Source organism: Delphinapterus leucas, chromosome 2, assembly GCF_059928025.1.
Source record: "Delphinapterus leucas isolate spDelLeu-1000000601 "Yukka" chromosome 2, BTC_Dleu_Yukka2, whole genome shotgun sequence".
Classification (NCBI taxonomy): domain Eukaryota; kingdom Metazoa; phylum Chordata; class Mammalia; order Artiodactyla; family Monodontidae; genus Delphinapterus; species Delphinapterus leucas.
In genome coordinates, this window is record NC_143130.1 from 143575874 (window position 1) to 143599614 (window position 23741).

A 23741-nucleotide genomic window follows, 5' to 3' on the forward strand; every position below is an offset into this window, starting at 1 on the left:
TATGTCCTTGGGTAAAATCATCACAGAGGTCACTGCTAAATCTTTCTTTTGTCTCTCCTCACCTATGTGTTATATCTGAAATGAGACAGATTTCCTGTGTAAAGTATGCTTGTAGCCCCGAGTAAGTATCACATAAAAAATTATGATGTAGATCATTGACTATATATGTTTATCTTTTGATTAGTATACTGAAACGTGAACATACTTCCTTTCATGATACAGTGATTCTACAAATTTGAATATGGGCAAAATTTTAATAATTTATGTCAAAGTAAGTGTGATTAAATTGAGTGGAATATTCGTAAAGCTAAAAAAATAATAAAATGTATCAGTTTGGGAACTCATTGACTTACATGCCTTAAATCTGAGTCAGATTTCCCCTGATACTAGTGTTGAAGAAAAAGGATTTTCTCCCTCCCATCCAACCCAATTTATTATTTATTTCTGCTTTTTTCCATTTAAGCTTCCTTTGCCATTGTAAGGTAATCAGAAGAAGTTCCATATTTTGCTATTTCAAGTCGATGTCAGAATCAGAAAAATGATGAGAGTTTGGCCTCCTAGATAATGGTCTTTTCTTCTGTAGTTACATAAACTCAATACTGATTTCCATTTCCTAACACTGCTCTCTTTCCTCTATTTACCATTCATTCATTTGACAAATGTTTACTGTCATGCTGGAGCTACAGTGAACAAGGCAGACACAGTCCTTATGTCATTGCAAGTTACAAAGGTAGTCCTGGCTTCAGATGAAGCTTTATCCATGACTAACACAACATCTTTCAGCCCTGCTTTCTCAGGAATGGCTCCATTCTCAAAGAGATTTCTTTTCACAGCTCCAAAAAATGGCCACAGCAGCTACCTCCTTATCCTTTCACTTTCAGTCGAAAAGAGGGTCCATTCCCCTATACCTCAAGTAAAGAACCTGGAATTGAGCCTTGTTGGTCCCAGTTGGTCTGACTTGGGTCATGAGCCAACTCCCAACCAATCAATGTGATCAGGGATATAGGATATGTGATGGGCTTACAGTAATCACAGCTCACTCTTAGAACTAGTCAGAGCCCACTGCATGATGCTGAGAACCTCACAGCACTTGCAGGAAACAGAGGAAGGTATGAAACGGATGCCGGAAGGAACGAGGTGCACCCACTATACTCCCAGTCCTTGCAGAGTTAATAGCCTCTGTGGGATGGGCAAGATGATGGGAACTCACCAATTCAGTGTATGCATGAATAATTTCTGATACATGAGGACTAACAAGTGTTTGGTCCTGGGAGTCTTCCCATAGCAACAGGATGCAGGCTGATTGTTCCGTTAAAAACCAACCCTAAGCAGCAACCATATGCTCAGAACTGCTGGCCTCTGGCAGTGATCCAGAGGTGAAACATTTCGTGTCCAATTAGCCTACACTTTGATTCATGCAGTGCCTAAGAATTTACCTTCATTTAAGAGTCCAAGGTTTCAGATAAATTTGACAAGAGCTGGTGTAAGTTAAAGTGTTTACAAGGGTGTTAGTTTCCTCAGTGAATCATGATTTAATTTTCGTATGTGGAGCTGGTTAGAGAAAACTGCAAACAGTTGGCTCCATTCAAATCTCACATTAGTAAAAATATTCCTTCTCCACCTTGTTTACAACCTTAAGTATTGGATTTAATTCTAATCTCACGTTACATCCCATCGTTAATCTAATGCTCTATGGCAGTGGTTCTTAATCTTAGCCACACAATGGAAGCACTTGGGGGGGCTTTAGAATATATCTGTGCCTAAGTCTCAGTCCCAGAAATTCTGTTATCTTTGGTCCAGGGTGTGGTCAAGGTTAAGAACCATGGCTCTAAGTAAAATCTTGTTAGGGATGATTATGTGTCTCCTAGGAAACCTGCCCAATTTGCACATGCAACTAATTTAGATGCTAGAGCCAATCAGTTAAGAAACAGTTGAAGTTGATTTAGGATTAAATCAAATTCAGAAATAGGGAGAAATGTTCCCTAGATCAACAGCAAAGCACCTATCTGTGCCTGTTTTTGCCCCCATCACCATACACACATCTCCACCTCTCTACTGCCACCCCCTGGTCTAAGCCACCATCATCTTCCTGGGCCACGGCAGCAGCCTCCCAGTTCTCTCTCACCTGCTGTCACAGAGCAGCCAGAGTGAGCTTCTTAAAATATAAATTAGAACATGTCACTTCCTTCCTCAAAAACCTTCAAAGGATTCCCACTGCTTACGCTAAAAAATATGCAAGCTCTCCAAGCCACTGTCTGCTCAGCCCCTCATTCATTACACAATGGCCACACTGACCTTTCATTTCCTCCACACCTCTCCAATCGCAGGGCCTCTGTGCTGTTCCCTCTGCCTAGAATGCTCTACACACATACATACGTACACACACACACACACACACACACACCCCTGATCTTTTCCCACTATACACACATTCTTTGCCTGCTCACTTTACTTATTCCTATAGTCTCAGCTTATATGTCAGTTCCTCAAAGAGGTTGTCCCTGACCCCTAATATAAAGTGACTCCCCTGTTTTATACTCTCTTAGTGCCTGATTTTATATCTTCCTAGGATGGGGTTACTTGTACAGTATCTGGCTCCCCCTCTAGACTCTAAGCTCCCTGAAGACCAGGGTGGTTCTGTTTTGCTCACCTATGTATGTCCCAGTACCAATCATTGCCCCAACCCATAGCAGATGCTCAATAAATATTCAGTGTAAATGAAGGAAGTGTGTTTTATTACACCATTTACTTACACTGAGGGATATTATAAAAAATAGCTTCTAAAGGTAAGTATAGCCATATTTACTCAAGATGATGTTTAGAATCCTGTTCACTACATTATATTGTTATAAGTGTTCTCTTTATGAAGAGCCATAGGAGAGAGCTTTTTAGTTTCAGTTCTAGGAATAGTTATGTTTTTCTTGAGTAACCAGTTGGTATTTTGCTACCATATTCCGAAAATCGTACTATTTTGATTCTATAATGATTCTATTAATCATTAGCCAGTTAGGCTTCCCTCTTTGCTTTGACTGATAAGAAGCTCAAAGCCATTTGTAACCCTCCCTAACACCCCCCCCCACCGCCAGCACCAGAAGAGACTCTAGTGATATGGATTTTGCATTCTAACCTTGCTACAGTTTAATCTAATCAGTCCTTCATTGCCCCTCAGCTCATTTTTAATTATAATGTATTTGTAAACCACCTTAAATACTCTCTGGAACTAAGCAAGACATCGTAAATAAATTAAATACTGAAAAATAACTTACTCAATGAAAAGAGAAAGAATATCTATGTGATGAGTTGTGTTTCAGGAGTTTCAATAAATGACGCCTCTTTTCCCTGCTTGAGAGAGAGAAAAAGGAGTCAAACAGAAAAAGAGCGGAATGGGTTTAAGCACATAACCCATCACAAACAGTATTGGAAAACAAAGGCTTATGGAGGGAAGGAGGGAGGATGAGAGAGAGAGAGAGAAGAGAAACAGAGCTTTTACACCTGTGTCAGGCAGATCTCAAACGGAAAGGGGAAGGGCCGAGCAGTGCCTACCTAGTTACCGTTCTCATATTTACCAGTCAGATCATTCTCTCCACTCCCCTGGGGGCAGTCAAGCCAAGAGTATTAATACTAAGTGATGCCTTCACATGGAAACATTAAGCCAAGGGAAAGGTTGCCCCCTCTCCCCAAACATTATTGACTTTATAACATTTATTTCAGCTAGTGGATATTTTATAACATAAAGCTACTGTATCAGTTTCCTATTGCTGCTGTAACAAATTACTGAAAGCTTACCATCTTATTTCTGACCTTCAGAAATGTATCTCATTAAACTTACTGGGTTGGCCAAAAAGTTCGTTCGGATTTTCCTGTAAGATGCTACAAAAACCCGAATGAACTTTCTGGCCAACCCAATACAATCAAGGTTTCAGCAGAGCTGCATTCCTGCAGGCTACAGGGGAAAATCCATTCCTTGCCTTTTCCAGCCTCTAGAGGTCGCCTTCATTTCTTGGCTCAGGGTTCTCTTTGCATCACTCCAACCTCTGCTTCCATCCTGACATCTCTGACTCTTCTGCCTCTCTCTATCCCTTGTAAGGATCCTTGTGATTACATCAAGCCCACCAGGTAATCCAGGATAATCTCCCCAACTCAAAATCCTGAACTTAATCAAATCTGCAAAGTCCCTTTTGCTATATAAGGTAACATATTCACAGATTTGGGGGATTATGAGGTGGGCATCTTTGGGGGACCATTATTCTGCCTACAGCTGTTACACTAAATAGATATCTGTGGATGTCCCAAGGTATGAATTTGGGATATGCTTAAAACCATATTAAAGAACTGTCTCCAGTGTCCGGTACCATCCATTCAAACCAGTCCATGTATTCCAACAGTTCAGTCCAAAGACAAGATATAAAATGCTTTTTCACCCTGGAAAAGTAGTTCAGGGATATGCCTAAGCTGATTTTAACCCTAAAATAAAAATCACTCCTTCCCAATTAATAGCTCTCTAGCATGCAGCTGTGATGAAAGAGGCTATTTTGTTATTCCTCCAGCCTGGACTTCACCATTCCCAAACTCTCTCTGCCCTTTCCACCCCCTACTCCTAGCATCTCCTAACCTCCCTTCATTCCTCCACTCCCAAAGTGCAACAGCGTCATAAAGATGGGATAAGAAGCATCTCTTATGAACAGGAATGTAAAGGTGAGATAATATTTAACAGAGAAATTAGGAAATTCTCCATAATTGTTCAAGAAGGATTTGCCCGGATGTTTAGACAATTTTTCTAGCCCTGCTCCTAGCTCTAGGTTATATATATAGTTTATTTCTCTTGCCTTTCCTTATTCTTTTACACTTATACTTAATTATAAGCCCGCAAAGGTCAATGCCTCTATAATTCTCAAGGTGAAAGCCCTTTAGAACCCAAGGCAGTATCATGCTAAGGGGCATTCAACAGATGCGTATTTGTTAATAGATGCATGTTTTTCAATAGTGCCATCATTCGCCTGTGAGTGCCAATTCCTAATTCCTTCATATGCCAGAAATACACTCACCTGAATACTTCAAAAGCACGTAGGTTACAGATAATATTTTTAATCATTTTCTTTCACTGCTGTAGGCTACTGCCCCCTTCTTGCCTATCTCTGCTTTCCTCCAGGCATTTCTAGTTTTAAGCAAGTCAGCACTTATTTGGAAGGCTATTCCCTTCTCACCCTTCTTGAGATCATATACAAAAACAGCTAGTTACAAATGCCATACCTCACAGAGAGCCAGAAGACCTGATCCTTGGACAAAATCTGAAAGAGAAAACTTTTTGCTGACAGTTGAGGGGTCAGCCAATGTGATGATTTTTTTTTAACTGTTTGAATTTATCTCAGGAGGTATGAGTAACGTTCATTCACTCTCATTAATTCTATATTTTTAAAAAATCTGTAATGTAGTTAACAGGTGTGCTTTTCTATTTTCTCTCCTCCTCGTAACTGGGAGTCATATTTGGGAGCAGAGTCTACAGCTCTAGCACCATCCACCACAGTGCTCCTGGGAAAGCATGGAGTTGAGGTGATGATAGAACAAGTCCCTGGCAGAGATCAGGGTCAAGGGTTTCGGCTGCTCCCCCCAGACTATGAAATTAAGAACTTCAAAGGCTGCCTTATGTCACACAAGCCTGGATCAGGATTGTCTCAACTGTCAGTGCTGGAGACTAGCCAAACACTCGATTACTGTCTAGCTTGGAGCGTGCCCAAGCCATGGGTTCAAGAGCTTTCCTTGTTTCCTAGAATTGATCAGTTTCAATTCAACAATTGCCTCTGTTAGCCACACCAGAAAGTATCACCAGGACCTCCTGCTGTGATTTCCTGAGTGCTAGGAAAGCTACAGTCTCACATAAACTCCCCTCCTGCATACCAGATGCTCCTGAGGTCCTATTAGAGATTTATCAGCCTGATGCCATCCTCTCTAAAATGTACACCCTCTTGTTGGGGGCGGGGCAGATTTGAAGCTATCCATTTATTCAACAAATACCCATTTATTGAACATCCATTATTTTTAATTAATTTTTATTAGAGTATAGTTGCTTTACAATGTTGTGTTAGTTCCTGCTGTACAGCAAAGTGAATCAGCTATACGTATAACATATATCCTGTCTTTTTTGGATTTCCCTTCCCACTTAGGTCACCACAGAGCATAAGTAAAGTTCCCTGTGCTATACAGTAGGTTCTCATTAGTTATCTATTTTATACATAGTAGTGTATATATGTCAATGCCAATCTCCCAATTCATCCCATCTCCCACCTCCCACCTTGGTAACCATAAATTTGTTCTCTACATCTGTGTCTCTATTTCTGCTTTGCAAATAAGATCATCTGTATCATTTTTCTAGGTTTCACATATAAGTGATATTATAGGATATTTGTTTTTCTATTTCTGACTTATTTCACTCTGTGTGACAGTCTCTAGGTCCATCCACGTCTCTGCAAATGCCACAATCAAGACACTATGCTGGGTCCTAGAAGTTTGTCTTTGCCTGTAAGGAGTTCACAGTCTACTCAGTTATTAAGTGTTTGTAGAACCTCAGTGTGTTGGGGAGAGGGGTGGGGGAGAAAAGAGGATACATTCTGATAAAGAAGAGGAAAGAAGGATACCAATTCCTAGGCCAGGGAGGAGGAAGTGGGGTGAGGGGAGCTCACCCAGAGAAGACAAATTTGCCTGATTTCACCAGCTGCCCGTTAAGCCGTGTCCACACAGGCCCTACAGTGGACAGACAGACAACGATAGTGGCTACTTCTGCAGGTCCAGAAACACACTTGTGTAAATTAGGTCACAGAACTTCAAACAGACACTCAGAAATCCCCACATAGAAGAAAGCACATTGGTTTGGTTTGGTTTTTTGGAGTATAATTGCTCTACAATGTTGTGTTAGTTTCTGCTGTGCAATGAAGTGAATCGGCTATACGTATACATGTATCCCCTCAGTCTTAGACCTCCCTCCCACCCCCACCCTCCACATCTCACCCATCTAGGTCGTCACAGAGAACAGAGCTGAGCTCCCTGTTTTTTTATTATACTCCAAGCTTCTGAGTATAATCTACTGAAATATTGAAATAAATGACTGAGAAAATAAGCCCATTTCATGGTCCCATTTGCCCCAATCGTTTGCCTCCCTCCCTTTCCTCATGCTCTCACATTTTGAGGTCAGTTTCCCCTCAGTGATGATCCAGGGGAGTGAGACAAAATTTTCCAAGCCTCAAGATTACTTGTTTCTAATTCCATCTTTTGACGGTCCTCTTTTTTGGCTGCAGTCCCTTCCATGCCTCAAATCCCCACCGAAGAAACTGGCAGCCCCGTCAGGAGGTTTCCCCCATGGTAGACACTTTGGGCTCTTTGCAGGACCGATAAGGTGACTATGCCCCACCCCCTTAATTTCTGAAGCCCAGTGAGGGGGCAGGTGAGAGTGACTACTCCAGCTGCGGACCAGATCCAGCTTCCTTTCTGCATTGCCTTTGTGGGGTACACTTGCATGCATATATATATATATATATATATATACACACACATACACACACACACACACACACACACACCCCATATTTAAGGGAAGAATAAGAGCCTTGTCACTTGAAGTGAGGCCTGTAGAGCAGTAGCAAGGGCACCAGCTAGAAGCTTATTAGAAATGTAAATTCTCAGGCCTCACCAGATCGACTGAATCAGAATTTGCACATTAACAAGAGCCATCATTACCAGCCAACCCCACCTCCCCATCCTCCACCGAACATCCTCATGATTCACGTGCACTTCTTGATGACAGCAGGGGATAAAAACAGCTCCTGCGCTTCTCTCTCCCCATCTCACACTCAGATGAAGGGCCACCTGCTCCGTGTGCTATCTTTTCTATCTCCATTTTGGAGCTATATTTCTTGACTTCACCAAGGATGCCTCCTGTATCATTAATAGAGGGATGCTTTGGGTCATTGGTGACCAAGTCATTTGCAAATCAGTACCTTTATTTATCAACCTCATGCTTCTATAGCTCATGCCCTGTGTCCCTCACCTGCCACACTATACACCAACTGGCACTGGTATCAGTTCTCACCTAACAAACTCTGTCACGAAAAATATCCTTTTATTTATTATCCACTTGTTGAATCATCATGGTAGGCCAATTATGCTATACGCTTGTCCTCTAGCTGAGAGCTTGTAAATCAAACTGTACAGTCCTAATGTAGAGCCCTTGTATTAGTCAGCATTCTCCAGAGAAACAGAACAAATAGGACGTGAATATATAGAGAAAAAGATTTATTATAAGGGATTGGCTCAGGTGAGTACAGAGACTGGGAGTTCCATATCTGCAGTGTGGACCAGTAGGCTTAAGACCCAGGAGAGCCAGTGGTACAGATGGAGTCCAAAGGCACTCTGTTGGAGAATTCCCTATGACTCAGGAGAGGGTGGGTCTTTTCATTCTACTCGGGCCTTCAAATGATTAGATGAGGCCCACCCACATTATGGAGGACAATCTGCTTTACTGATTAAAATGTTAATCTTATCCAAAAACAACCCCCACACAGAATAATATTTGACTAAATATCTAGGCATTCCATGGTCCAGCCAAGTTGACACATAAAATCAGTCATCACAGCCCTTATTAGAAATTCATAATGGGAGGAGAGGAGAGGCACAAGCATCACAAGGTAGGGACAGCAGAGCCACAGCAAAGGTAAGAGACATGAGTTTGTGTGGCCTTCCTGACCATGCCAACACTTTGGTCTTCAGCAACATCCTTGGTCTACCTTTGTCCCGTTATCAGTGCCATCATGGAAGACAGGACTCAGTAGCATGTCATTCCATCCAGAAAAGAACAGGCCAGACAGAAGTGACAAGAGTTTCTTTATCAGCCCTCTCTCCACCCAGTCCTAGGCACCCCTGACAGCTAACCACTCAAGAACTGAGCCCAGGCCCATACGCCCTTCCTGACACAGCCAGCTCAAATCAGGAGTTTAATAATCCTTCAGAATAGGTATGGGTTTTCCCAATGGAGAGTCAAAGGTCAAGACTGAGGGAAGGACAGAGAAGCCACAAGTCAGAGAGCTCTCTGGGTGACCAGGTCAGTTTAGGGCAACCCTGGAGATATCCGAGCTAGGCCCAAACCGCCTAGGTATCTAGACTGAACCAGCTCCTGGACCTGCGTTGGGGTGGGGTCCACACTGGGCTTCTGAAGACTGATGCCAATTAGAATAACCCACTCCCTTCCCAAGTCCTCTTTCCTTCCTCTCCATCTTATTTCTCACTCCCACCCCCATTTTTCTCCCCAGCAAATTTGACTTCTTTTTCTCCTCTTTGATATGGTAATTTCTCTGTAGTTAGTGGCAAAGCCTCCCCAGCTCCACTGCCCTACCAGGTCTTGCATGCCTAACTTCACATTCTCTAGACCACAGTGCTAGTGGCCTGTGGTATTCACACCCCTCCACAATGCAGTCCTGATCCTGTGTCCACACAGCTTCCACGGGCACAACCTCCTTTTGCTTTTGACCAGTTAGTGATGACTCAGAAGGACCATCATCTTCTCTCTATCCACTTTCTACCCTTGAGCCTTTCACCTTGTGGTCTAGCAGAGTCTGCAGTTCCATCTACCTATGGTGTCCTTGACAATGTGGTTATTTAAACTGCTGAGTGTCTGTGGGTTCCAGGAGAAAGACATGGTGCTACTATCCTAAGAGTCTGGCAAACAACCCCTTGACTTATAAAACAAATACCTGAATTATAAACGTGTCAGGGACACAAGAACAGATATTATAAATGTTTATTATCCTTCCCTTCCCCCTTTTGCTGAAGGGAGAAAGTGCCTTTGGCTACTCAGATTTCCTCTCCTCCAAAGCCCAAAGGAGAGCGCCAATCAAGCCTTGGCTTTCTTGTGTGGCAGAAAGAGACCAAGATATTTACAGGAGGTGTGCTGGTGATGAACGGAGAGAAGGGGCAAAACTTCAAGGCTGTGGTAGGCTGAGAAAAGTACTGAGAAAAAGATGATTTTAAGAGGCAGTGCTATGGTTTATAATTTGAATCCTCCTTTGGTATCTTTATCTTTCACTTAAGGTTAGAATGGTTTATGAGGACTTTGGGCTGTTAGTGTTGTGTGTCCTTGAATGTGAAACCACATGAGACCGTATACCACATGGTTCCCCACTTATTTGTTACATTTTTTAAATACTTGAAAATGCACAGAAACTCTACTAAATTAATGGTACCTCACCTAAAATCTGACAGAAAAGCAAAAACATGAATAAGAATTCAAAGCCTCACATTGCTAATCCACTGACCCAGTTGACCTCAGGTGCCAAGCATTTCATAAGCCTCTTTCTAGCTTTGGGTGACAATGCACACCACAGGTTCTGATGGTAGCTGACATTTGGGGCATCCCTTTACTGGCTATGAACATCTCCTTGATGGGGCTGACTAGCCATGATCTTTACATTGCTAACAAGCATCCCCAAAATTATACTTTTCTTTTTAGATGGTTTGAAGAAAAACAATTGGGGAAAAACATGTGAAGAAGGACATAAAAGTGGTAGATGTTACCCTATGCAAATTCTGAGAAAATACTTAATAAAGTTATACAAGACGGTCTCTTAGATATTCATTGCAGAAAAGAGCCAAGAACTGTTTTATCTCAAATTGTCACACATCCTCCTTTGATCATAATTAACCAGCAACTATTAATATTTCTTGACAGTTAAGAACTAGAAAATAAATATGCTACCTGTAAAGAACCCCATATTAGACTAAGATAAATGAAATAAATAAAGGGAGAAAACCACAAATACATAAAATTCTAGGATCCTGAATAACAAAGAGGCAAATGAGTAAATATAATCCAGGACAACAACCATACAGGAAAGTAGAAAACAGAGAAAAATCACTTAATGTTCTCCAAATAATCTTGTAATACTTTGGAGAAGAAGTTATTGAGAGCAGAAACACATGCTCTAAATATTCACTTGAGTGACTGGTTTATTTCACTCTGCCTAGACAGTGTTCTATATTTAGAACCAATTTACTGCTGTTGTCTTTACAGCTCATGTATTTCTTTTGGTTTGCAACAAATACATTTGGCAGATTCCAACATCCTCAAATGCACAGTATTTTCTTGGTATCTACGAAATGCAAATATAGGTAGAGCATTAGTGGTTCATCATAATTCTCTGAAAATGATGAGTTGCTCTGCAATACACAGTTCATAAACCTCCACTGCAGTAGACCTATTCATCACATGTTCCTCCTCATAAAAATATAAGCTTGGTCCTACAACCTAAAGTAAATCTGGATAAGCCTAAGACAAAATTAGAGAGTGAACCAAGAAGAAATGGTAGAACTTCCGTGATGGGAGACAATTTAGATGACGTTGACTCCAATCTACATATAACAGTGATAAGAACAACAAAATAAACACAATATTTAAGCACCCAAATATCTTATTTTTTCTGATTTACATGTTCATGGTAATCAAGTATGGAAAAAATAAAAAGTGTTTCCTATAAATACTTTTACCTATTCAATATAGAATTTTATCTCCTACTCCCTAGACATTATATCCTAAATATTTTACCTCACTGTTCTTTCAAAGTTTCCATCGTAAGGTTGTTCCATAACTGATAAGGGCCAATCCCCAACTGCTGAACATTTAGGTTGTTTCCAACTGTTACTATTATAAACCATTGGTGATATATAGTCTTATACGTGTATATTCTTGCGCACTTGTATGATTTTGCCTGAGGATACATTGCAGAAACAGGATTGCCGAGTCAGAGGGAGACCCCTGGTTAGACTTTTGATCTGTACTGCCAAACGACTTGACAGAAAAATTGAATCAATTTACATATCCTCCAGCAGCATATACATGCCACCTCTTTATGTATTCACCAGCCCTGGGTGTCATTCTCTTCATCTTTGGCAATTTGACAAGCCAAAGATTGCATCTTGTTTAATTTGATTTTTTTTTACTCCAATATTCATTGGCCCTTTACTTGTAAATTTTCTATACTCTTTATATATTTTCTTTTATTTTAATTATTATTCTTGTTAACCAGAAAGCACCCTTATGCATAAAAGATAATAACCTTCTTGACCATTTTTCACAATATATGTGAACATATGTGACTTTTTTAGTCAATATATCAATCATTTTCTTTATGGTTTTTTTCATTTGCTTTTATATTTTCAGAGTCTTTTTTATTTCCAAACAGTAACCAACTATCTAAATGCCATATATTGACTACTTCATCTTTCCCCATTGCCACTTATCATATACTAAATCCTTACATATGTAGCATAGGTTCAGTGGCTGAGATTCCTGTTCTGGATCATTGATTCTTGTGCTGATGCTATACTGCTTTAATAACTTTATAATACATGTTAACATATATTAGCACAATTATCCTGTCATTCTTTTTAAATTATTAGCTATTCTCCCCAACTAAATTTTGAATATAACTGCTATAATCACTCTGTCATGTTCCCAATTCAAAAATTCTATTGGAATTACTATAAACATATTAAACTGAGAAGATCTAACATCTACGATACAGAGCTTCCCACCCTAAACCATGAGCTGTTTCCCCATTTTTCTTCTTTTATGTTTCTCAGCAAGTAATGGGAAGACCTTTTTTCATAAAAGTCTTCCCATTACTAGACACTTTATAGTTTTTGTTGTCCTTGTGAAAAGGATATTTTCTAAGTAGTTACAGCTGGTACCTGATAGAACTTTTATGAGCCTAATAATTCATTGAATACTCTTCACAGGAACACACTATTCCACTTTTTTTTTTTTTTTTTTTTTGCCGTACACGGGCCTCTCACTGTTGTGGCCTCTCCCGTTGCGGAGCACAGGCTCCGGACGCGCAGGCTCAGCGGCCATGGCTCACGGGCCCAGCCGCTCCGCGGCATGTGGGATCTTCCCAGACTGGGGCACGAACCCGTGTCCCCTGCATCAGCAGGCAGACTCTCAACCACTGCGCTACCAGGGAAGCCCCCACACCATTCCACTTTTATCATCACCTAGGTGTTTGAATTTCCTTAGCGACTATTTCTAGACAAGGAGGGGAAAGGACTGCTCTGTGTCAGGTAGGATCAGATAATATCTGTGTAGCATTTTATAAATTTTAACTTTTTTTCCCTTATATTACCTCATCTGTTATTCACAAAACCATCTAAAGTGGACAGGATGCTCTAGAGTAATCGAGCTTATTATTATTCTCATCTTAACGATGAGAAAACTGAAATTCAGATCTGAATCACTCACTTGAGAGTCTGATAAAAATGCAGACTTCTGGGCCCCACCCCAGACCTACTTCCTTGGAATCTAGGGGTGAGATGTGAAACCAGGGACTCTGTGTTTTTTAAATTAGCTTCCCCAACTTAAAACTAGCTTCCCCAACCTAAATGCCCATCGACAGACGAATGGATACAGAAGTTGTGGTACATACATACAATGGAATATTACTCAGCCATAAAAAGGAACGAAATTGGGTCATTTGTAAAGACGTGGATGGATCTAGAGACTGTCATACAGAGTGAAGTAAGTCAGAAAGAGAAAAACAAATATTGTATATTAACGCATATATATGGAACCTAGAAAAATGGTACAGATGAACCGGTTTGCAGGGCAGAAATAGAGGCACAGATGTAGAGAACAAACGTATGGACACCAAGGGGGGAAAGCGGCGGGGGGTGGGGGTGGGGGTGGGATGAATTGGGAGATTGGGATTGACATGTATACAGTGATGTGTATAAAATGGATAACTAATAAGAACCTGCTGTATAAAAAAATAAATAAAATTCTAAAATTTAAAAAAAAAAACTAGCTTCCCCTGGTGACTCCCGTGAAACATCAATTTCACCAAGTCAAGGTCAAGGCTGAAAATAAAAGTTTCTGCCTCTAAATTAGGTATTGATTCCACCATACCTCCATTGTAAGGTTGGCAGCTTAATTATTATGAGTTTCTAGTAATGTATGAATGTCACTGAAGGAGCTGGCTTTTTTTTTTTTTTTAAGTATCTCTTTATACAGAGGATCATGCAAAAAGCACACCCTGGTTTGCAGACCACACACCTCAACGTGCAGGCTTCACTTATAATTCAGTCACTGCTTCCCAAAGTCCTAATCAAAAGACAGCTCCCCTGTACTCTGTAGTTCATGCCGGGGAGCCTGGCTACTATGGCTTATATGGCCACAGTGAACCTCAGGACACCTTCCAGTGGTCCTGCCCCACCGATGGAGTCTGGCAGCCCTGTAGCTGGTGAAAGTTGCCTGGAAAAGTGGCAGAGTACCCCAAACACTGATCCCACCCAGGGGAGCCACATTTCCATGGCATCCCCTCGTAAAAGGCAGGCCAGCTTTAGTGTAGGACACCACTGCTGATGAACTCATCCTACCACTACTACTACCATCCAGAAAAGCTCATGGTGACCCTTTGGGAAAGGCCAAAGACTCATCTGGAGGAAATATATGCCTCAGAGAAAACCTCCGCTTTAGTTGGAATTTAATTCACTTTTCCGTCACTCAACCAATATTTATGGAGCCACATGCCAGGCCCGTGCTAGATCTTGGTACATGAAGATAAACAGCACACAGCACTTTAAGGCCCAATGGGCAAGTAAGCATGGAAAGACACTTAAGGTAGTTGGAGGACATCAAGAAGGCGTTACAAAAGTGACTTTTCCAGGTTATGGAAGTTTTCCAGGCTGACAGGTGTGGGGAAAGCATTCCAGAATTTCTTTTCCAGATTTTCAGAGGGAACAACTTGAGCAAAGGCATTGTGAGTATCACAGACTGCAAGGGCTTCCCTGGTGGCGCAGTGGTTGAGAGTCTGCCTGCAGATGCAGGGGAGTCGGGTTCGTGCCCCGGTCCGGGAAGATCCCACATGCCGCGGAGCGGCTGGGCCCGTGAGCCGTGGCTGCTGAGCCTGCGCGTCCGGAGCCTGTGCTCCGCAACGGGAGAGGCCACAGCAGTGAGAGGCCCGTGTACTGCAAAAAAAAAAAAAAAAGAAAGAAACGAAAACAGACTGCAAGAAGTTTGGATTGTGGGAGGGTAAAAAATAGGAGAGATCTGGAAAGGTAAACCAGAGGCCAGATTACAAAGACATTGTACACTCTTGGAAAGTATTTGAATTTTATCTCGGAGATGATTGGGAGCCACAGCTACGTTAAGCCTGAGAAATGAATGTTGATTAGGAGACTTTTGTAATTGACAAGGTTGGGGGTTGCATGAGGACAGTTACACAGATGGTAAAGAGGAGTCTGTGAGTATCCAGAGATACTTAGCAGGTAGAATTGGCAGGATGTAGAGACCAAATGAATGTTGGGGAAGGAAGGGTGAGGCCAAGCAAGACTCTAAAATCCCAGGATGTGTATGTCATGGAATCGTGGCTCTGTCTTTGGTTTGGCCTCATCCCCAGCCAGTTCCAAAGGTCCTGGAACTGCACAGTCTCCTCCCCCTTCCTCTTGCCTTTCACCCCCCTTCCTTTTCCTCCTCCCTCTCCTCCCTCATCAAACAAGTACTGACAAGGGTAGACCTTTCCTGAACACCGCCCCCATACCCAACTTCATTCCAGCAAGCTCTGTTCCCAAAAGTACTGTTAAGAAGCCATTTGCTCACTGATGTCACCTTGTATTTGTGTTAGCTTTCTTGTACATAATTTTTATATTCATGATCTTCTTTTCTCCTCAAACTTCCAGTAAGAACTGAGAACATAGGGAAGCTGTAACTTGCTCAGTATCCCAGAGTTTGTTCACAGTGAGTTCAGGCCTCCAGCCAGTCCTTCTGCCTTAAAATCTGGGGTGGTTACACTACAGACTAAACAAACAACTACAAACTAAATCCCCTGTTGCAATAGCCATACCTAAAGGAGAAAAGAAACATGACCAGGGATGGAGATGCATGGCAGAGGTACGTTCCCCTGTTCAAAAGGAACTCTTGTTACTGTAGGACGAATATACACACCTAACGAAAGAAAACCCTCAGCTCAGTGTCCTAATGGATTCTCAGGGAGACTGTTTGGTTTTCCCCTCAGTCTTTATTCTGTGGAAACAGGACCTCACACCAGTACCTCAAATAAGAGACTTGCCTGAACAACTTTTATTTCACACACACACAGGCTGATGCTTAGGAAACAAGAGGCATTCTCTGCAAAGAAAGGAAACGAGCTGGCTGAGGGGGGCCAGCGTAGATGGATGAGGTTTCCAAGCCGCCTTAACAGGAACACGTTAAGTTGGAAGGATGAAACCCCACCAGGAAGGAATTCACCACCATTCATATTTATGAAAGTGTATTATCTATTTCTAGTTTCATTCTGTTTTCTAGCTTATTTTAATTTGAGGGAAATGTCATCCCAGATGCCTCTGAGTTGCTTCCTTATAAAATGAACATGCACATTTGTGAGGCTTAACCCACGTCACAACACGCACAAGCAGCTCCTAAGAGCGGACCCTGGTGCTAGATGAGTCACAGTCCCAGATGGGATCTTCTAGAAAGGAGGAGGAGCCGGGGATGAGAGTCAGTTCAGAGAGGGAAAAGGTCAGCGAACACTGCTGAAGATACTCAGCAAGCATGACGAGGGTCAGAATTGAGATTTTTCATTTAAACTCTCCTTTTTTTGCAGCACCCCAGACATAGACAAACTGTAGTGGTGATTACCCCTGACTCTGGAACAGCTAATAAAGAGTTTTTATACCCCTTTAGGGTAAAGACAATGTGTTTATCTTCCAGGTGAGGGAGAAACCTACTGACCTACCCAACATCTCACCAAATGAGTAGATAGCTAAGTATGGACTTGAATTCGGACGTGAAGAAAAATTATCTGGAACTTGGATATAAGGCCGAGAACATGCAACTGTCCATGCTAAGGCAGTGTTCAACACCCTTCCCCCGAGGCTTAGTAATCTAGGGTAACTTGCCTTTGTCTGATTCTGCTATTAACTGAAAGCTTAGATTCTCTGAAGTTACATGTTAACTTGTAAATCTTGTTGGGTCAAGATGCAAATAATTCCTGTTTAGTAGAAAGGAGAACACCAAAGCTTATCTTTTCCATAGGACAACAACCAGTTTTCCATTGAACTTAGCCATCTTATTCTAACATTTTGCTTTTGAAGTACCTATAAATGTCCAGTTCTTCAAAATGCTCTTTGAACAAGATTTATCATCTTACTGATTCTCTCATTAATGAGTTAATAAATCTTTGACATAACATCATTCTGTATTTGCATGGGGCCATGTTTTTAACTTAATTAAAATTGTATTTCTTGCTATGTCTATAAATCTAGTGTTTCTTCCTCCAAAATAGTGCCTAGGATGGTACTAAAGGTACTATTAGTACCTTTAGTACCATCCTAGTACATTTAGGATGAGACATAGTCAGGTATGCCTCATCCTACCTGCCAAATACAGTACATTTGACATGAGTGATGCAGACAGCTGGCTATGTGCTGGGAACGGAGGGGCACTGGGCATTTCCGCCATGCCAGTTCTCAGGATTCATCAGATATTCATCACATCGGCTCCAAAAGATTGCTCTTGGCGGATGAGATGACCAACAAGGCAGGGGGCTGTGAACCAGGTTCCTAGTGCTGCTAATGGGCTGGACTTACGGTCTGAGCTGGCTTACAGGGAATGACCAACACTTCCTCATCCAGGTTTGCAAACGACATGCAGTTTCATGAGGTGACTGAAATGCTGAGGGGGGTGGGGCGGGGGCAGGCTCACGTCCTGCCGGGACACTTTCTCTCTGGGTGAAATCAACTGACTCTCAGGAGAGCAAACCCACGACTTCTACTTCATTAGCACCTCACTCCAACTCATAAAATTAACCATCCAATCTGCACCAAGAACAAACACAAGGAAGCCAAGAGCTAAATGGATTTGGAGAGGAAGGCCTTCGGTTTACATACTTAACAAGCCACTGACAACTTTTCACGCTTTATTGAGAGAACCATCTGAGCCATTAGCAGGTCATTTGACCCACTCTCTTTAAAACCTCTCTAAACTCAAAACAAAACACTCTAACAGCTTGGAGAATAGAAGGTGATCTGGGATTTTAGCCTGACCACTGTCTGCGGGGCAGGTTTGCTGGCTGCAGGTACTTCCCAGCAGTTAGCGTCTTGCCAGGATGCTTCAAGCTGAAGCTCTGCACATTTCGAAGGACCTCCTTCTGCCTGAGTTGCCCCTGGGGCTTCATTTCTGTTCTGTGGATTCAGCAACTACTACGTATGCCAAGAACTGTGTTGTGTACTGTGTGGGGTATGGGGTATGGAGATTGTGTCCTCAAGGGCCTACCTGTCCATTCAGAGACACAAGACATTGATCTAAATAGCTACCATTTAGCGTAGAAAGTGACCGGTAATTCACAAATATTATAACTTTGTTGTGCCATTTCACGTGCACTGGGTATACAGGGGAGAGCAAGACAGACTGTCCCTGGTCTTAGAAGAGGTCCAATAAGCATTTGTTGAAGGAGGGGAAATAACAACTTCTCAGCACCTACTGTGGGCCAGGCTGTGTGCCAGGCATTTTCTCATTTAACGTTCTCCTCACAAGTATTCTCTTTGATGGGTGATGTTCCCCCCATTTTTAACAAATAGGGAAAGTGGGGCTCAGAGGTGTTAGGTGACTTTCCCAAGGTCATTCATACAGTGAATAGCAAAGATGGGATTCAAACGCAGAACCATCTGACTTAAAATATCCCGCTCTCTCAACGTCTCTACATTTCCTATGATCATTTTTAGAGCATACCTTCCTTCTATGCTGACCTAATTCATTTCCAAACTGAGAAGCCTCAAAGAGCCCAGGTTGGCAAGCGATAAGGCATCCATTGCTAGCCCAAGATAAGGACTCACAAAGCCATTTGCATATTCCACAATATGTGAGTGATGCTTGGATCTGCCTCTGGCTGTCTGTCCCTTGATGTTCTCAGTCATCAACTGTGTGATCCATTTATCTTCCTTCTGATAAAATGGGAGAATCAAAGGGCAGAGAAGAGAGAATAAAAGTGATTTCCAGAGATGGGGGCATGAGGGCACTGCCCTGTTCCGTCAGGATTCCTCCAGCAGGGCTGGTCCAACAGAGTAGGCAGCAAAGCTGAAAGCTGACCTGGCTTCCACCCCAAAAACCTCATCCTCCCTCCTCTCACCATTTTGCCTTAACGCAAGTAAATTATTTTAGTTCCTTCTCTTTCGCTTTCTTTGGGAACAAGAATAATTCAGGACTTTCATAGTTTAACAAAGCCTTCAGAATAAAGGCTGTATTAGTGAGTCGGGTTGGGCCTAAGCCTACATGCCCCATCTCCCCCAGTGCACCCTGGGTAATTCTTGGCCATCCTCGGGACGCAGCTCGGACATGTCCTCCAGAAAGCCTTCTCTGACCACACTCCAGCAGGGCGCGTGTGCACGTGCAGTGGTGCCCCTTCTGCATGCTCCCCCACCCATCCGCACTGCCACCAGCAAAGTGCTCACTGCACTGCCTTGTACCCTCCTCTCCACGCTCCGTGACAGGACGAGCTGTATCTGGCCTTTACGCTCCCAACACTGAGGGCAGTCCCAGAACCCAAGAAACTCTTGAGGAAGGGAAGGACAGAGGTAAGGGAAGGCTGGGCTCAGACTCTCAGCCCGACGGCCACCTTTCCCGGGCTGGCACTCGCCTCAGGCCTGGAACAATTCTCTGCAGTCAGAGCTGCCAAGGGAGAAGAGGGCGAGGCCTGAGGAAAAGCAGGCTGGAAGGAATGTTTGTTCTCTGAGAAAACTCAAACAAGAGCTTCAGGGCTCCAGTGACAAAGGTCAGAGCCATCGCTTTGGAAATTCTGCAGTGCCCAGTGGGGCCGTGAGGGTGAGTCAGCTTCTAGTACTCGCTCCACAGATGGCCCTGGGCCTCTAAGTCGGGAGACCATCCAAGGGGGTCTCCGGAACCGCTGCCCCTAACCTGTAAGTACTGGGCTGACTAGAGGCAGGAAATTCCATGTTGTAATGGCTGGCTTTCTTCCCCTCATTCCTGATCCATGTCTAGGTGGTGAATTAGCCATTTAAGAAACAATTTAGGCAGACTTCAGGAACATCTGACTGGGCTCCAAGTGTGCAGGAAGAGGAAATTATAACAGGACGAAGAGATCGGGGCTGTGCCATCTCACCTTCATTTCCATTGCTAGCCTGGCTTATGAAAGGAAGGAAAAATGTTTAGACGCCTCTCTTCGGTGTTGTCACTAGCGTTGGATGGAGCCGGGTTCACCCCTTAAAAACACACATGTAAAAGCTCATCTGTGCAGCTGCTGCCATGTTATCAAGCTGAATACACGTTGATCTGAGTAGATTAGAAAACTTGTTCCCAGTGTCTGGGAAGGCAGTGCTTTTAAACAAGTGCTTTTCAAAGAAAGAGCCATTAAGAAGCACTTTGCATACATGTAGGCCCTGAACCTGAAAACAAATAAAAGTCAGATCAGTACCAAAGCCCCGAGCTGCAGACTAGAGAATTTGGCTGGCATATTTTAGAGATATGGTTATAAAAGGTTGCTATTCCATTTATCTTTCGTTTCCTGCACAGCTAATGGTAGGGGAAATCAAAAATCATTTTTATGTTGGACTTGCACATTTGTATTGAAATATGGTTGACTCACAATAACGTGTTAGTTTTAGGGGAACAGTATAGTGATTCAGTTATTTTTTCTGATTATATTTCATTATAGGTTATTATAAGATAGTGAATGTGAATCCCTGCATTTGTACATTTTTTAATCAACTAGGAAAAATCACATTCTCCTTCATATTTTACTTTCTTTTTCCAAAAAGAGATTAAATTTCTGTGGAAATTTAAATCTGCTCTTTCCATTCACCAGGAGAATCATATTACTCTTGCCTTCGATTTGTTCAATCTCAGTTTAGTTTCAAGTTGAGACTTTATTTCATTTCCAGCCATGTAAAGAGCAGCTGGTATCCCTCTATTACCTCCCACTTTTGGACATCGTTGCTTGGCAAGGCAATAAGCCTGCTGAGTAAATCAAACTCTCTACTTTGCACTCTATATATGCCCTTCAGTTATGTGAGATGAAACCCATATACCACACCTCCTTCTGCAACTAAGGTTCAAACTGTAATGAATCAGTTGAGCTAAAGCACAGAGATATTTAATAAAAACACTTTTTGAAATAAATGTTAAGCCCTTCGCATTTCATTATTAGCTTTGCCTTATAGACTATAACATAGGCAGGTGGGTTAATATCCTTTGTTTTCAGGGTCTTTGAACATTTTGATGACAAATAAAAGCCGAGAGATTTCTAACAGAAAGGTTGTTTACACGAGTCTATATCCCGAAAGGCGGCTCAAACCAAATGAAAGAAGAAAATAAACTAACCAAGAAAGAGTCCAGCATCCTTTCCCTTCAGGAGCTTGATATTACAGGGCCTAATCAGGATCAATGAACAGCCGGCCTAGTGGCACCAACAGTATTCACCTCGGTTGAGACATTTGGACTTGGCTCAGCCCATCTGCTCTCACTGCAGCCCAAGGTTGCCTTTCATTTGGCAAGCATGCTGTCAACTTGGTTTCAAATATACACGGGTGAGGCATATGCTTGTCCTTGCTGCCCAAGGAGATGCTGGCATAGAGAAACGTGAAGACTCCTGATTGAAGCTTGCATTTACAGACTCTCCTCTTTTCTCTTCTCCCCTAGTTACTGTGACAGTGGGAGGCAAGCAACACTTGCTCGGACTGTATGACACCGCAGGACAGGTACATTTTTCTTACCTTGATTCATTAAGAGTTTTTTTTGGGGGGGGCGGGGCAGGAAGAATGATCCATTTGGCTAGGCATATGGGGACTCACGGTACAGATATTACCTCCTCTGATCACTTGGGGCAAATTTATTGTCTACCTAAATGACAACCAAAATATTTTGAATATCTTAAAAATATTTTTAATTACAGAAAACTAAATCATTGTAGGATTCAAGGTGTTGACAGGCAAATAACCATTCATTTATTGATTGATGACTATCACTAACCAAAACACCATATTTGGCCAAGAGTTCCAATTTCTTCCTACCCATACCAATTCCAGATCCAGGATTACTGAGTCAATTTCATAAATTTTAGTTTCACCCATTATTTTTTTTCATGTTATATTCTTTGCCTGCTCTTTATTTGAATTGCCTAACAAGCTGTGGAAAGGTACAAAAAGAGATAGGAGATGGGGATCAAGGAGTAGGAAGAAGATGGATTAAGCGTTAGAAGGAAGAAAATCCAGGATCCTGGATGCTTTCCCAAAGTGAGGGTCAACCCCTGAATAACTGGGGTTAACTCTAAATTCTCCAAGATTCCTGAAATATGCTCATTCTGTCAGAAATATTTCTTCAAGTTGGAGAACCTGACCAGACAATAATGAAAGGCAATGGACCGGAACCCTCAGCACATGCTCTGCTTGGCTGAAAATGCCGCTTTATCTTTTTTTCCTTGCATCCCACACTCCACTACAAAAAAGTTTCTAATGTTACAAGTTCATGGGCTAGAGGGGAAGTGGTTAAGCAACTGATGGTTATGGCCCAATTTCTTTGACAGAGCTTTTGGTACCATACATCCTGGGTCATTTATTTAGGTCAAAATCAGCAGGTTGTTCAGTCTGCCCAAATTCGTACATCTTAAGTCCTTTGGAGCGAACATTAGACCATGCTTATTCCCACTGTGAGTTTCCTGGTAATTGTTCTTTGTAGTTATGCATTTGTCTAGATTTTTTTCACAATTATCTGGAGATATGTCTTTTTGCTCAATTTGATACCTCTATACTAAAAAATAAAAAATCATAATAAATAAAATTCTCTTTAGGATTTCTGTGTGCATTTGCAAGAACCACTGTATCAATGTCTGTGGAACATCAAAGTCAGATGTTGGGCAGGCCCAGGCAGTGGAGAACTTGGAAAATCTAGCACCAGACTCAAGGCTCTTAAAAGCCTCCAGTTTCCCCTCGCTGGCTGATGGGTGTTTTAGCTCTCAGGAACTGGAGAATAGAGGAGACCTCTCACATCAATACCGAGACACACGACTAGAAAAGGATGCCCACAGATGCCCAGATTGGAAAGGTGATTTGGCTCCTTTGAGCTAAGGTACAGGGCTTCAGTGCAGCTCATGCTTGACTGCCCCTCCACCAGAAATCGTTCCAGCAATAGAGGGAGACTGCTCTTCGGGCTGGAGTTGCCTACCCTCATTCAATCACACAGTCATTGGGGTGTCCCCATCCATCAGGGACTCACAGCCTGAAAAAAGAGCTTACACCCTTTTCCTCCATAATCATATTTTATTAATATAATCCAGTTTGAAAAATTCAATACAGCAAGGATTATTGCCTGATTCTGAAATCTCTTTCTGTTTCCCTTGCCTTCTAAAAATGCTCTCTGTGCCCCTTGTGCCCACGCAGTTCTCCCCAGTTCTACAGCAATCCACCACAATTGTTTGCTTCTGTGTGTTAATTGCCCCCAGAACAGCCTCCCTGGCCTCTATTTAATTTTGAATCCAATAAAACTGCATAAAAGCAGTTTAATTATTCTTTCCCACTGCTCTGTCCTTAGAAAAATTTAATAATACTAGTATAGGAGTTGAGACTCTAAGGCAGGGGAAAAAATATCTTTAAACTCCAAATTGACCCAAACCTCTGACACAGAAGAAAGTGATGAGCACCGATAGAATATAACAACAAATGGGTTATAGATATTTCTTCAATTTAACTTTCACTTTAATGCT

General features: G+C 42.2%; 1 protein-coding gene across 1 annotated transcript in view; it reads left to right on the forward strand.

The window, feature by feature from the left end:
* The window catches only part of RHOJ (ras homolog family member J), an 84750-nt gene that overhangs the window by 39847 nt on the left and 21162 nt on the right, over nt 1-23741 (forward strand). The window contains exon 2 of the mRNA XM_022570420.2: nt 21683-21741. Coding sequence (XP_022426128.1) covers nt 21683-21741 — 59 coding nt within the window. The remainder of the gene's footprint in view (nt 1-21682; nt 21742-23741) is intronic.